General features: G+C 37.4%; 1 protein-coding gene across 1 annotated transcript; it reads left to right on the plus strand.

Moving 5' to 3' along the window:
- The first annotated feature begins 5,854 nt into the window (after window positions 1–5,854).
- On the plus strand, window positions 5,855–15,419 carry bmi1b (bmi1 polycomb ring finger oncogene 1b). Its single transcript, XM_058372684.1, has 10 exons — window positions 5,855–6,310; window positions 11,234–11,364; window positions 11,477–11,573; window positions 12,589–12,644; window positions 12,966–13,016; window positions 13,096–13,204; window positions 13,364–13,406; window positions 13,567–13,665; window positions 13,799–13,879; window positions 14,189–15,419. Exons 2-10 carry the CDS (start codon window positions 11,247–11,249, stop codon window positions 14,522–14,524), a joined length of 990 nt encoding a protein of 329 aa, XP_058228667.1. The 5' UTR covers window positions 5,855–6,310; window positions 11,234–11,246; the 3' UTR covers window positions 14,525–15,419.
- The last annotated feature ends 724 nt before the right edge of the window (window positions 15,420–16,143 follow it).

Genomic DNA, 16,143 nt, shown 5'->3' on the forward strand with positions numbered 1-16,143 from the left:
GAAGCTCTGAGCCATTCAAAAGGTGGATCCCTTGGGACCTGAAGGAGGTGCTTTTAGAAAGAAAGAAAGCACAGTGGTGATTCATTCATTCATTCATTCATTCATTCATTCACACTCTCCACAGCCGAATATTTATCTTCATATAAATTAGCAGCACGTTCTTAAATGAAACCTCTTGGAAGCATTTCACTGATTTCCGAGCAGAAAGCTTCACTAAGCTAATGACATCATCGGGGTGTTTTCAGTGTTTTGACCACAAGCTCCTTTCACATAGAAAAAAAATGCTTTTATTATACTGATCACAGATAGCAAATATCATTAAGTCGGATCTTAGATGATTAAGGTGGCATGGTACAGAATACATTGGAACGTGGGCATGTCATGTATTAATTTCTTTTGAAAATACGCTGTAAACTTTCATAAATTATATTTGTGTCACTTTTATAGTGTGATTTTATCTTGTGAAAAAATACAGGTCTTTGAAAAGACACCGTCATAGAAACTCTTTGCATACATTATACGATAAGTTCAACCAGAACACACTGTAGGACACCAGATGAGCTGAGTATCAGTATCCTGAACCACATTAAGCTTATCTTTTTATTCTTTTTTCAACGCACTGCTTTCCCAAAGTGTCTTTATTCTCGTCTTTTTCCTCCCTACAAACATAAATGTATCCTACCGATACAACAATCGATATTAATAAATATCTAATAAATATGAAATATTAACTTTAGGAAACTTCTTTGCTCCACTACATTCACAAGTTTAGAACACAGACTTTTATTCATTTATTTGTCTGCTTGCTTGTTTATTTTATTAAACGCCGATAAGAATATAAGACTTAAATTAATCAGCATTTTGAAATGAATTCGTGAAAAAATAGTTATAGATTTGAAATAAAATGACATTTACTTACACCAGGAACAGCTAGTCATATAGTTATCACTTTATTATGAAACTCTTAATGACGAGAGAAAAACTTTGTGCATTTAAAACAAATGAATAATATTTTGATCACGAGGGTAAAATATACTGTAAAAGAACACCACCACCACCACCACCACCAATATTATTATTATTATTATTATTATTATTATTATTATTTATAATAATAATAATAATAATAATAATAATAATAATAATAATAATTATTATTATTATTATTATTAGTATTATTATTAGTATTATTATTAGTATTAGTATTGTTATTATTGTTGTTGTTGTTGCTGGTAGTGGTGGTGGATTATTTATTGAAATAAATGTTGAAACTGCGAGGAAACAAATAAGTTAAATAATTGCTAGAAAAAGGTTAAAATAGTGTAATTTAAGACATTTGTAAAACTCAATTTGCATTCATTATGCGCCGGTTTTAAATTCTGAAGCGGAAATTAAACTCCACCGTTTTCTTTTCTTTTTTTTACATTTATTATTATTATTATTATTATTATTATTATTATTATTATTATTATTATTATTATTATTTATCTTATTCGAGATAATGGGGAGAAAAAATATATTTAGTTACCGATATATGAGCTTAGTTTTGGTTTTGTCTCAGGAAAGTGAGTGATGGTCATGCCATCTGTGACTCTGAGATCTGCAAACTCAGCTGCACAACTCGTGACCTCCATCTATCACTTCAGGCACAAATCAATCGATCAGTAGATCAATCAATCATCAATAGATCAGTAAAATGGTTGGGCAACAGATCCTAAAAGACACACATGAACCAAACTAACTGGTTAAAATGTAATTGTGCATTTGTACTTGAACTAGACTTGATTAGACTGTTTAGCATTTTATTTAAATGATTGCCCTTGCCTGTTATTTCCACAATATTTCTAGATTGCATTACTGCACAATATATCGCTTGTTAAGTCTTACCGCGATATTATCATTGGAAATAATGGAAATTAACTTTAATTTTAATTATTTTTTTAAATCTGGGGCCATTTTGATCTCAGAAGCTCTATGTGAGTGCTATCTTGAATTTATTAAAAGATAATTAAGACGGATTATTTTTCACCCATAATGCCGACCTCATCACAGCGCCATCAAAAGTTTTGCGTCAAATGAATTTTTAGGCTGTATATTTAATTTAGTAGCTTGCGGTTGCAGAGGGTTAGTCCATATTGGTTACGTGAATAAAAACAGCATTATAATGTAATCTCAGTGTTCATGTAATCAGGGAGTTTCAGCTGTGCGTGTGGATGTATAGGGGAAGTCTTCGGGTTTGTTGTTGGATGATATGATCAGATAAGTGAGAAATGAAACGCACAAGGCTACATCTGAAGGGAAATTACCGCACTGGTTAGATTATTTACATCGTCACAACAGCCCAAGTTTAGGTAAATACCGAAAAATTTACTTTTAAGAATTTCCTTAAGTACCCATTCGCACCTCTAACGTCTTAAGGTCCGGCGTTGCCAGATTGGTTAAACACGTTACATGTCATCGCTTAGATATTTTTTCCCAGACTCATAAGACATTTTTTCACAACACACTGACCACGTGAGGAAAAGAAAAATGATATAAAGCAAAATAAAATACATGAGCCTAAAAATTAGTGAAAAAAATTAACATTACTTAACTAACGCAATCAGGAGAGTAGACGGTATTAACCACATGGTTACGCAAGGCCATTTGCTGTATTTTATTAAACAATTATTTCTTTCTTGAAATGCAGTCCGAGTGAAAAGACGGGATATCTGGCAACACATGTTACGTCACTGTGTGGTTCGTGCGTTGCTGCCTTGTGCTCTAGTGTCCACACTGCAGTCTCTGACCTGCCTCAGGACCCGAGTCCGATTGTATTGCAACTAAAGCAGAATGATCAGAGACTCTCTATATTATTAAGTTAAATATTATTAATTATTAAGAAAAATAAGTCTGATCAGGTCTTGTCTGATCTGCACGCGTGATCGTTTGATCTTAAACACTGTGGAAGTTAATTGATTAAAAACTGCAGACTTTGCTTTAGGACAAAATTGCTTTCTCATATATTGCTTTCGGAATTTTTCATAATATAAAACAACAGATAAATATTCTGCGACTTCAGTCATTATTAGCTGCGGCGATGGATATAATTTACATTTATAACTCTCTCTCTCTCTCTCTCTCTCTCTCTCTCTCTCTCTCTCTCTCTATCTCTACAGAATATGAAACTGATAATATCTATCTATCTATCTATCTATCTATCTATCTATCTATCTATCTATCTATCTATCTATCTATCTATCTATCTAGTTTACAATTACAATATATCTATCCAGACAACATACTCTCAACATTCTCTCTCTCTCTCTCTCTCTCTCTCTCTCTCTCTCTCTCTCTCTTTATAGAATATGAAGCTGATAATATTTTCCTATCTATCTATCTATCTATCTATCTATCTATCTATCTATCTATCTATCTATCTATCTATCTATCTATCTATCTATCTATCTGTCTATCTATCTATCTAGTTTACAATTACAATATATCTATCCAGAAAACATACTCTCAACATTCTCTCTCTCTCTCTCTCTCTCTCTCTCTCTCTCTCTCTCTTTATAGAATATGAAGCTGATAATATTTTCCTATCTATCTATCTATCTATCTATCTATCTATCTATCTATCTATCTATCTATCTATCTATCTATCTATCTAGTTTACAATTACAATATATCTCTATCCAGACAACATACTCAACATTCTCTCAACATTCTCTCTCTCTCTCTCTCTCTCTCTCTCTCTCTCTCTGTCTCTCTCTCTCTCTCTCTCTCTCTCTCTCTCAATCTCTCTCTCTCTCTCTCTCTCTCTCTCTCTCTCTCTCTCACACACACACACACACACACAGACACACACGCACGCACGCACACACACAGCAAAAATGGTTCGTTCTTTATCAGGTGTCGCACTGTACGGGTGAACATCCGGTCATCATGTTTAAAAATAAATTATGTGTGTGCATGCGTGTGTGTGTGAAAAGGGGATCCAGCAAATTAAATGATATCCAAAGCGGCTGTATTATTAGGCTGTCGTATTTTTGTAATGCATCATTCTATAAGCATGGACATAATTCTGCAAACAGTTATTTTGTTCAGTGGAAAAGTAACAACGCAATACGACGTGATGATGTGATTAAAGATGTAGTTAACTTTTAGCTTTATTCTGTTCAATTTAACGTCCTTTATTGAACTCTGTCCACTCAGGTGTGGTGTTATAAAGCTTGTGCATTACATTACAATTTAATTATCACCACTAATTAAATTTATTTTTTAAATTTATTTTTTATTTTCTGTGAACGCCTTGTCGGGCTGTAGCTTCACCCAAAACCGCATACCAAAGCCTGAGCCTCTTCCGACTTTCACTTCCATTTGCGCAGTCATGGTGACATATTGTTCTAGTCTACTATTCCCACACACGTTCTATCTGATGAGGACAAAGCCTGCGGTAAAGGGCATGTCGGTTCTTAAGGATTTCCCCCAAAAATAAAAATAAAAAAGAATTTTCCCAACACACCCGGAACACGGTCACACCTTTATAAAGCAATCCGTCCTTTCGGGGACAGTAACCAAGAAGCGAGACGATGATTAAATATTGTAGATAATGTTTGCGGGATCAAAAAGGACTTGGGTAATCTCCCTGTTAATATGTTCATGTTTTAGCATGTGTACTTTTCAGGAAAGATACCCGAGACTTCTGCTGTGTTCCTGAAACTTAATACGCAAAAACTGCGAAGCAAGTTTCTGGAGAAACTGTAAGTCTACCTTTGAGGCTATACTAATGACTGAAAAAACAAAAGCTGTTCAAAAATGTTCACCAAAGTTCATTTAAAGTTCCTATTTTATTTTATTATTTTTATTTTTGATTAGTTTGGCCTATCTACATTAAGAGCACACTGTCCATCGGTTGCGACTCAAATATTATGGCTCCTTTATGACCTTTGTAGAGGTTCTCAATAAAATGAGTAGGTACCAAAAACCTCTAGGGAGAACATATAAGGGTTCTGGAAAAAAAATACTTCGAGTTTTTCTTTCTTTCTTTTTTTATGTAAAGCCTTTCTATCTGAGTACGCTCTTTGCGCATATTTTAACCCTCCTCTGCAACCATAACCCTTGACTGTGAAGCTGCTATGAACAGCTTTACATGTTTTTTTTTTCTTCTTCAGTTTTCTTTCACTCCCAGAAGACGAAGAATTTCTTGTCGCTAAGGTGATGCCCTTAAGGCTACATATATTTGAATACTCTAAATTTGGATATAGTGTAGTAAATAAATTATTAAAAGCAGGCAACGTGTAGCTTTTACAATAACGCGTTGCACACAAAGATCCACATACAACCCTTGAGGGTATTGTACCACACTACAACATTAAAAAACAAAGGTACTAAAGATGAGGTACTTGGCCCTGAAGTGGGAAATTTTGGTGTTTATCTTTTACTGAAAAAATGTGCAAGAAATGTATTGTTTTTTAAATGTTTTAGCCGAAACTAAAGGCTAATGAGGTACAATAAGATCTTATTATGGGCTTCTTGAAATCATTTTAGATCATTATATTCATATTATTATGTAAAATATACACAGTAAAGGTACTAGAGATATGATTGCCACACGAGTGCCATGGAATATCGATTTTTGACTCGTTATTAAAAATGGTGAAGGTATTGTTGTAAAATCATAAAGCTGGTGTTTTCTATATATATTTTTTTTGCATATATATTACACTATATAGACAGGCAGTCTCACACAAAGAGTGTATACCGCTGGGTGGATAAGTGGGGGTCTTCTATTGATAATACCCCCCACCCCTTTCTAATTCCCAGACCGCCCGTAAGGAATGAGACCACGTGACCGCGTGCGGGGCGGTCGAACTAAAGCCATTTTGGGGACGGTGGTGTCAGTTTCCCGAAGCAGCACCTTCCTTAACCAGCGCTGAACGGGAACAGAATAGCGATCTTTACCGGGATTTTACCATTAACCTTTTTTCGCTGTTGTTTTTGTTGTTGTTATTGTTCTGAGATCTGTATGTGGATTCCGCACCGCTTGTGGATCGGATCGGATCGGTGTGCGGGGATTTGTGGTGTAATTGTTTCTCTTTTTTTTTTTTGTCTGCGCGTGTGAAAAGGCGTTCTCTCACCGAGGCTGCGATGAGCGCTTCGGCTTTGCTACGTTAGAACCGCTGCAACTGACAGGCAGTGTGCACTTCACTCCAAGATGGCCGCTTGGTGCTTAACGCTGGTTTTTTGCTGATCCGCTCTCAAGTTTCGTCGTGTGCTTTATAAAAAAAAAAGCTGGTGAACGAGCGACTCTCGCGAAGCAGAGCAGGTAGGTGCTGTGCGGTTCGATCGCGCGTGAATACCGACTTTATACCGCGTTCTAAGCTGTGTATGCTTTCTGTTGCACACCGTCACTATGTTGCGTCCTGTTCCTAGATCTCTCATAGCCTGCATGAAGAAGAAGAGAGAAAAAAAACAACGCGTTTATAACCGTCGTAGGTGATTGTTTGCTTAACATTCAAAAGAGTGTCATTATAATATATATAATATATACATATGCGTGATTCTCACGGAGTTGTTTTGTCGTTCACGCGCTTTGTGCATCGACTTTGTTCAAGTTAAAAGAAAATAAAAAACCCCGCAAGAGCCATGAGTCACGCACCCGCACCACTTTCTATCATTTGTTCTGGGCAAAATATTAAACAACTGTTGTTTCAGCTTATACAGTCGTGTTGTCTAGGCTGTGTAGAGTTTCAGAAAATCGACATAACCACTAACTGCCATAACAACCCGATTTTATTAACTTAAACGCACGCAGTGGTCCTTCTTCTACTTCTTCTTCTCAGTGGTCTTTAAGATGAAGTGAAGATGCGGCCTGCGACTTCTTGTAGGTGAAATACAGAATTATTGTAGCATTGTGCTTTTAATAACATTGTATCAGGGGGAAAAATCAGATGTTTTATACAAACGTATTTTATCCGATTCTCTTCGAACAGCAAACTGTGATCAGCATTGTTCAGACTCTCACAAGAATCTGAATTTAGCGATATCGGTAAAATGGATCAGAAGCAAACTTGTTTGTAACAAGTTGTTCAACACACATTGGGTTAGAATAAAATTCGAATGAAGTCGAGAAATAAAACGTCGGGCGAAGAAATGGCACTCCCTCTGTCTGAGAGCTGTCCAGAACTTGGGACAGGTTTTGTGAGGTCTTCTGGGTTTAAAAGCAGGTAGATTGGAAGTTTAATAGTTCATGTATGGACTACTACATGATACATATCTGACAACTTATTGACAGAGTGTCATGTCTCCTCCAGTGCCGCCTTCTTTATTCTACATGTCCCTTAAAAAAGATGACAAGTGATAGGCATGGATCTGTAAACAGTAACATGGTGGATTGTAATATGTAATCTGTCACAATCTTGATTTCTAACTTTAACGTGACATCTGACGAATTCCTGACATCTAACCCCACAATCTTTCTTGCTTCCAACTGGCTTGTCATTTTGGGTTAAGATTATAAATTCATGGGAACAGCTGACAGAATGAATGACAAGCAATTAGCAGCAGATGTGTTGATGAGCATAATAAGGCCATGAGGTCAGAGAAAGTCTTTCGGTTAGATGGCGATTAGTCTGTGATTTCTGCAGTAAGGCTGTAATGTTGCTATAAGAAAATTTGATATTATAAGGATTATGATAACATATTGATGTTTGGACTTTGATGATGATTTTTTTTTAAATAAAGACAATAGGTGACAAAATAGTGTTTTTAAAGGCTGGCACGTTCTTTTTATTATTTGTAATACATGAATATTCAGTAGTATTTGAATTTTATTTGTTTATAGCTAACACCGCTATAAGCTTTTCGGCTTTGTCTTTCCTGCTGAAGAATCTAACGGGACTCGAGGTACAGGCTAAGATTAACGGCACGTGATATATTTATTTTTTAATAAGACATGATGAATAGGATATACAGATCCGGCATGTGGTATTATTTCTGGCGCGTGCATACCCCGGTGTGTGTGTGTGTGTGCATATGTGTGTGTAGAAGACGGCGTGATCGCGGTGCAAGCTCTCGGGCTTCCTCCTTTCGACTCGTAGGAAACGACAAGGAAGGCGGGGTGCTTATTTACGCGCGCTACCTTTTCAAATCCTTCCTACAACTATTCCAGTGAGGCTCAGATGTCTGGAGAGACGCGGACGAAAAGCGATAAAAGACCGTCACGCGTTTATATCGAAATATAGGCGCTAAACAATGGCGCTCGTGCCGAGACCGTGTGGCAAAATGGCAGCCGAGGTAGCGCCTTCCAGTCTGAAACATATGCTGCATCAGAGGGGAGTAGTGAAGCATGGTGTAGTTCATTGCGCCTTATTAATGGTCGTGTGTCATAAGCTGATGATGGACCCGGTGAATCCGCGCAGCTCTCCACCGACTGGCAAGGTGCCAACTCTACTATAGACTAAGCGGGTCGCCATAGCAACAGCGAGCCTCGGTAACCCGTAGTCCTCCTCATCCTCTTAGAAATCACGAAGCTCTGTTTCTCCCCTGACCTACAGTCTTTAGCTGGTCTTAACCTGGCACCATATCATAGCTGTGTCGTGGATTTGTGTTTGAGGGACGCAGCCCCATGCCGGTGTCTCATCCGAACCGACAAATGCACGTGAATTTCATTTCAACAAATGGTTTGCGCTTCCCGATCAAGTCAAGCGTGGGTTGTCGACCTGGTGATACACGTGACTGAACCGTCTTTTCACAACAGTACAGTTCGAGCTGTCTTTTAGCATATTCTCAATGCTAACAAGCAAACACACTGCTTATCTACAGGCTACCTAGAATATATATCGAATAAATAATCCACGGGTCATGATATTATAGGAAAACAATCAACAGTCTAAAGCATTAAAACGATTACATTTTTTTGTTTAATAATTAAAGCACGTGCTCATATATATATATATATATATATATATATATATATATATATATATATATATATATACATATATATATATATATATATATATATATATATATATATATATATATATATATATATAATCAATTCAAGATTCAAGAAGCTATATATATATATATATATATATATATATATATATATATATATATATATTCATAGTTACTGTTAATATTCCGCCCGACAAATTAGTATCTGTGATATCTTTATAGCAGCTATAAATAGTCGTTCCATCACCCTTTCTTTTTGTCTCTCATGAAGTTTATAACATACAAAACACCTCAAAAAGCGTAAACTCCTCTGTTAGGAAAACTTGTAAATAATCTTAAATCAACATCTCCTTATACAAGATTCACTATATAATCAATTACATATTTTTCATGCTTAAATAACAAGACAGGGTTTTTTTCCCCCGTTTATTATTAGGTCCAAACGCGCATTAATACTTGAAAGATGTGATTTGAAGCCGAAGCTGCTGTTCCAGAAAATTAGCCTGCATCTTCTGACCAATCAGAATCGAGAATCAAGAATATTAGCCTTTAACTCTGTAACTGTACAGGGCTGTTAAGAGTAAACAAATGCACAATTTTTTTCTGACCATAAATTTAGGTCATTAGACTAAAATATAAGCAATCAGTATATGAAATTATATCCTAGATGTGCAAAAAAAAATCAAATCAAATCAGGGTCCATTCGAGAAATAGAAATGCAAGCAATTTACCTTCATGAACGTATGACTTGTGAAGGTCCAGGAAGTAAAGTGAAGAGACAGGAGACAGAGCTAAGCATAAAGGCCTGATCAAGATTCTGGTTCTTCATCTCGTTTAAAGAAAAATAATGCAGAATTTGTATGGGGATAGCTGTAAACTGTCATTATTTCCCCCTGGTCTCAAGTTGATTCCTGACCTAAATTGTTTTGCTCATACCACACATTGTACTTACGACGTCATAACACATTCCCAGTTATTCCAAGCTCCTGATTTAGGCTTTTTTTTTTTGTTAGAGGCACTTATAGTGATAATTACAGCAGTTAATGAAATCAGATCTCAGCTTCACACACTGGCCTGACAGTCTATAATCTCTCATACAGTTTTCCTTTTTTTTAAACTCACATTTACAGCTTTTTAAATTTACATCAGAAAATAAATTCAACATTTGTACACTCTAAAAGAAAAACCCCAGGAGCAAATGTATTTGTCTCTCGTCGTATGGCCTTAATGGCCTGCTGTAACAGTTCAACTACAAAACGTCTTATATGAACATAATTATTCCAAATGAATACGTTATTAGTGCCAGAACACAAAGGGAAGCCTATAAAGCGAAAGCTCTGTAAACAAAACGACTTAATTACCTACTAGCAAGATGTGTATTTTTAAGGACAAAATTTATACGCAAAATTTAGTGTCTTTTTTTTTTTTTTACCAGCGTAGTAATAAGGCAGAAAATGCCATTAAAACTATATATCTGTGGACAGATCACTGATGATTAATTACTGGAGTTTCAACTATACAGCTGTGAAAAAGTGTAAAAAGTTTGTTGCTCCGGATTTGGGAACATAAACTAAGGTAAATTACAGACGGTTTTTGTCGGCTTACTTGCATAAAGCATGCACCTCACATTCGTGGATATTTTCCCTAGACAAATTCGCGCATTTTTGAAGTAAGACAGTAATTATATTTGGTTTCAGGGAAAAAAATAAAAAAATAACTTTATAGTATCTCCATACATGATGTGCATACTGCTCAGTTTCTTTTTTATTTGCCCTTGAATCATGCACCACCCTAACAGACTTGCATATTTACCTATAACTCGACATCTGCATATGAGAAAATGTCTGTAACTTTTCATTCATTGAATGTGGAAGATCTTATGCCGCAACAGACCAGGTCATTTTAGAAAAGAGAGAAAATATGCTCTTATCTGCTGAGTTTTGTTCCTCGTGGTTTGGTAAAAGAGACAGGTTTTATTCTGCATGTCAGTGGACTAGTTGACCTTCATGCGCCTCTCACACAGCTTGGGTCCAGGGTCCAGGACATCTAGGTCCCAAAAAAATTGTATTTTATGAGTTTTAAAATTTAAGAACATGCTTAGAACATGTTTTTGAATAAACCGATAAACTTTTTAGTATGCAAGAGAAGTAAAGGCACCCATGCCATTAAGCTCGCCCTTTGAGTTTAATAATATTAGATACAGCGCGAATTTGTTATTATGAATAATTATTTGTATATGTAAACATACCATTTCAGTTCATGTGTCTCGTGTGTGTTTATCGGACAGGTAAGCGAGCCTCATGACGATGCACCGAACCACGCGTATAAAGATCACGGAGCTGAACCCGCATCTGATGTGCGTGTTATGCGGCGGTTACTTTATCGACGCGACCACCATTGTTGAGTGTCTTCATTCGTGTAAGTGCATTTTAATATATTAGCAAGCCCCCCCCCCCCACCCACAGATACACGTGTGTGTGTGTGTGTGTGTGTGTACTGATCGTTATTTCTTTGTTTTTATTCCCCACAGTCTGTAAAATGTGCATCGTGCGGTATTTAGAGACCAGTAAATACTGTCCCATATGTGACGTACAAGTCCACAAAACCAAACCACTGCTCAATATCAGGTACCACATTTTATTGATTTGATAATAAACTCATATCTCATATATAGTGTTTATATTTGACTTTATACTTTATAGCCGGGGAATTAGCTCCAGCTGAGTAATTGCGTGTTTTGCGCATGCTCAGACGCTGCACCCATGGCCTACATACAATATACACCGATCAGGCATAACATTATGACCACCTGCTTAATATTGTGTTGGTCCCCCTTTTGCTGCTGAAGCAGCCCTGACCCGTCCTGCACTGTGTATTCTGACCCCTTTCTATCAGAACCAGCATTAACTTCTTCAGCAGTTTGAGCAACAGTAGCTCGTCTGTTGGATCGGATCACACGGGCCAGCCTTCTCTCCCCACGTGCATCAATGAGCCTTGACCGCCCATGACCCTGTCGCCGGTTCACCACTGTTCCTTCCTTGATAGATACTGACCACTGCAGACCGGGAACACCCCACAAGAGCTGCAATTTTGGAGATGCTCTGATCCAGTGGTCTGTCCATCACAATTATCGGCCCTTCGTCAAACTCGCTCAAATCCTTACGCTTCTCCATTTCTCCTGCTTCTAACACAAAGGACAAAATGTTGACTTGCTGCCTAATATATCCCCCCCACTAACAGGTGCCATGATGAGGAGATCATCAGACTTATTCACTTCACTGGTCACTGCTCATAATGTTATGTCTGATCGGTGTATAAGACTAAATGTTTCTTCAGGGATTTGTCATAGTTAGAAACATGATTTCATGTCTACACTTTTACAAATAAATGTACTTAACTGTACTGGTCACTTGGATGGGAAATTTCTAGCCTTCTTAGTACAAGAGTGACTTCCTCATGCTAGTTCACCAGGTCATGGACTTGGACAAAACATCTAAAAAAAACAAAACAAACCCACGTTGTACGTTTTGTATGTACGTTTTATCTGGAAAGACGCAAATGGTGTATGTTTAGCTTAAGGCAAACATTTTAGTATATAAAATAAACTTTTTACATGTAATTTACATTGCCTGTGAATTCCAGGTCGGATAAAACCCTTCAGGACATTGTGTACAAGCTGGTGCCTGGTCTGTTCAAAAGTAAGTGTTTAATGTTGAAATAAAAAATAAAAATCATGTGTTTTCTGTGCAGTTATTATATGGCATGAAGCCACAGGTTTCTAACACTGGTCCTGGAGACTCTAGCACAGTTTAATGCTTTAACTGCTCTCCAAATTAAAGTAATCACTCTTTAATGAGTTGAAATGGGTGTGTGAGAGCAAGACAGGCTGTTCTCCAGGACCAGCTTTGTGAACCTGTGCATCAGGAAACGGCACCAATTTACTTCATATAAATTATGAATTAACGTTCCACCACCGAGCGTTGTTATTCTGACGTACTCCTCTAACATGTGTCCTTCAGATGAAATGAAACGAAGACGAGATTTTTATGCAGCGCATCCATCTGTTGAAGGTGAAACATTAAAACATAATGATAATAAAATCCCCCTTTCGAGTCACAGGAAAGTTTGACACCCAGTTTTTTTCCACAGCAACTAAAGGATCGAATGAGGATCGGGGAGAAGTAGCTGACGAGGACAAGAGAATCATTGCTGATGATGAGCTCATTAGTCTGTCGATTGAGTTTTTTGATCAGAACAGGTAAATCCAGTTCAACAGCATCATTGTGGTTTCTCATCATCCTCATTATCGTTAGCAGTTACATATTCAGAGCATTGCTGGGAGGTCAGGTTTTGGATTAATGATACCAAAGAAGATATAAATTCACAAACAGTGGATTGTTTCTTTAACTGTTATCAGATTTGGAAGTGGTGATGGAGAACATAAAGAACCCATAAAAGAGGTAACAAGTTCTTAAATTTGTTTTCCAACATACAAGAAATAACTAAACACGTAATTATAGACTTTTTTATGAATCAGTAATAAATGACTCAAGCAAACAATGTAAACATTAAACACCAACTAATGTCTAAAAGTCATTCATAATCATGTCACTTCCTCAGACGACTGTAAAGCGATATCTGCAATGCCCGGCTGCTATGACTGTGATGCATCTCAGAAAATTTCTCCGAAGTAAGATGGATATTCCGTGTAACTTCCAGGTAAGTACTTTTATTCATCTACTCTTTTGCTATTGCAGTGATTTTCTGAAGCCTCGCTTTAACACGTTAATAACAATACTGTACCCAGAATGATTTAAAAGGACATATAATGTGACTTTTTTTGCACCTTCAGATTGAGGTCATGTATGAAGACGAGCCTCTGAAGGATTATTACACATTAATGGACATTGCCTATATCTACACCTGGAGGCGGGTAAGAGAAATACTTTACTCCTTTTTCTACACTCTATTCTCCTACTCACTTTTAGAAACAATATATTTTCCTAAAAACAAAATGAGAACAGTTTGAGACCATGGAGAAAGTTTTCAATATCTTATTCTGTGAATTAACACGCGACTAGATCCGTGCTTGGATTAAAATGAGACATAAATCACTTCAGATCACATTTCAGGTTATTACAGTAAATCTGTCAGATAAGAATCTGAGCCATTACATATCACCCAGACCTTGTAGGAATGTAAATAAGCAAAAGTCGTCTGCTTCTCTTATTTTTTCCCACAGAACGGCCCGCTGCCTCTGAAGTACAGGGTTCGTCCCGGTTGTAAGAAGTTGAAGCTGAGCAGCGCTCCGAGCTGTGAGACGGCAGGTCGGAAACCCGAAACTGAGAGCGACTCGGGAAGTGAAAAGCTCAGCAGCCCAGTCCATCACACTCCTACACCTTCCACATCCTCGTCTCTCATTCAGAGTCAGAGTGCTCCGGTCAAATCCTCACACTCAAGCTTCTCGCATCTCTCACCTGTCAACGGAGTGTCCAACAAATCAGGCCCTAATGGTCAAGTCTCATTCAGCAGCAAAGCCAGCAAGGGCTCGGTCAATGGCTCCAACTCTCTGGGGTGACGAAAGGACTAATGGACACAAAAATCTGTGGAAGAGAAGAGCCGCAAACTCGGACGCTTTAAAGTTTGTATAGGAACTTCAGCGAGCGAGCGTTGGATTTCGTACGTAGAAAAGCTACGACCGCTAACTCGGTCCCTTACGAGTCAGCACATGCAACTTTTTATGACTTTTTGCAATTGGGAGCTGTTTTTCGAAAGGTTTCATTACCGAACCACCGTTTTCCGTTTGTATTATGTATGTTTAAGTATGTATGACTTCTTATGTTTCTGTTTAATTACTAAACTTTCATCGGTTGAATAAAAATCATGAAGTATATTTTGTGCATGAAGAACCCAGGGTGAATGCCGGGAATCTTCTGTTGTATAAACTCCAAATCATTCATGTAGGTTAGGGCAATCGGTGTGTAGGAGATGATTTTCTTTTCTTTCAACAGGAAGCAGTGTTAAAGGACGATTAAAAATGAAAGGTTTTTCTCATATTTTACTGAAACGTTAAGCTACGTCTACTTTTCATATATCTGGGGGGGGGGAGGGGGGGATGAAGGATCAACTAGGAACTTTTGGATGTTCTTGTTGAAATGAATCCAAATTAGAGTTCCTTAGGAAGCTTCCTCAAATGGTTCAGTTTAACCGGCTTCAGTAACCACGATGAAGTATGACCTTCGGACAGGTGGCTTCCTTTCTTCTCACATCAGTGGACGTTAGAAATGACCAGATTAGATTGATTTCTCATGCCTTAGCACATTTCAGTGTATTTTTTTGGCCCAAGAGGACACGTCAGTTTATGTCTTTTGTGCTCCAGAACTGTCTTGACAATTATTTTTGGCCGACACTTTCAGGCCTGTGTATTGTTTTCTGCTGTACAATATAAAACCTGTATCTGAATTAAACATTTTACGTTTTTATTAACTCAGAGGTCGGGTTTTGTTCTCAGCTTTTCGTCTGGTGAAGTGGAATTAGACAGTGATGTCGAGTTAGCAACTTCACCAAGCTTTTATAACTGAGGGAGTATTGTGTAGAGCTTGTTTTTAATGGGGGAAAAAAACGACTTTCAACATTCAAGTTAATTTTCGGGGAAATATATTGTCTGGAGGTCTGCAGCATGAACATGGACTTCCCCGTTTGTTCCACATTATTATAATGATCAGAACAGTGTGGTGTTTGAACACTTTAGGCGGTGTGTGTGTGTGTGTGCGCGTGTGTGTTTTCCGTCGTTTTAGCAGCAGCGAGGCTTCCGTAGCAAAGAAGCAGCTCACGCCTCGCCCCCCCCCCATTTTTTTGTACTTTTTGGAAGTTTCCACTTCATCCCCTGTTTATTAATTTGGTAGCGTCCGAAGAAGCGACCCGCGAGAAAAACAATTCTGAGGCGACATTTTTTATAATCAATCAGCGTCTCATTTGCGCAGAATGAAATAAAAAATAAATAAATAATTCAGGTAAGTTTGAAGGCCATTATGTTTATTAAAACTCCTGTATTTATGTCCTTATGTTGGTTTAACGTCGCTTTATGGACAAGAGGACAAGATAGAGTGTCGTTAAATCGGCGGATATAAAAAAACAACAACAGAATAAAGAAATAAAAATAATTAAAATTATTTAACAGTAACTGTGTAAGCTAGA

The sequence above is a fragment of the Hemibagrus wyckioides genome, linkage group LG20 (assembly GCF_019097595.1).
Source record: "Hemibagrus wyckioides isolate EC202008001 linkage group LG20, SWU_Hwy_1.0, whole genome shotgun sequence".
Classification (NCBI taxonomy): Eukaryota; Metazoa; Chordata; class Actinopteri; order Siluriformes; family Bagridae; genus Hemibagrus; species Hemibagrus wyckioides.

Bases quoted from the DNA above. Each gene is read 5' to 3' on its own strand.
- bmi1b (XM_058372684.1), top strand. From the start codon at position 11,247: ATGACGATGCACCGAACCACGCGTATAAAGATCACGGAGCTGAACCCG. The intron at 11,574-12,588 runs GTACCACATTTT...TGTGAATTCCAG, and splicing joins AAACCACTGCTCAATATCAG to GTCGGATAAAACCCTTCAGG. The intron at 13,017-13,095 runs GTGAAACATTAA...TTTTTTCCACAG, and splicing joins AGCGCATCCATCTGTTGAAG to CAACTAAAGGATCGAATGAG.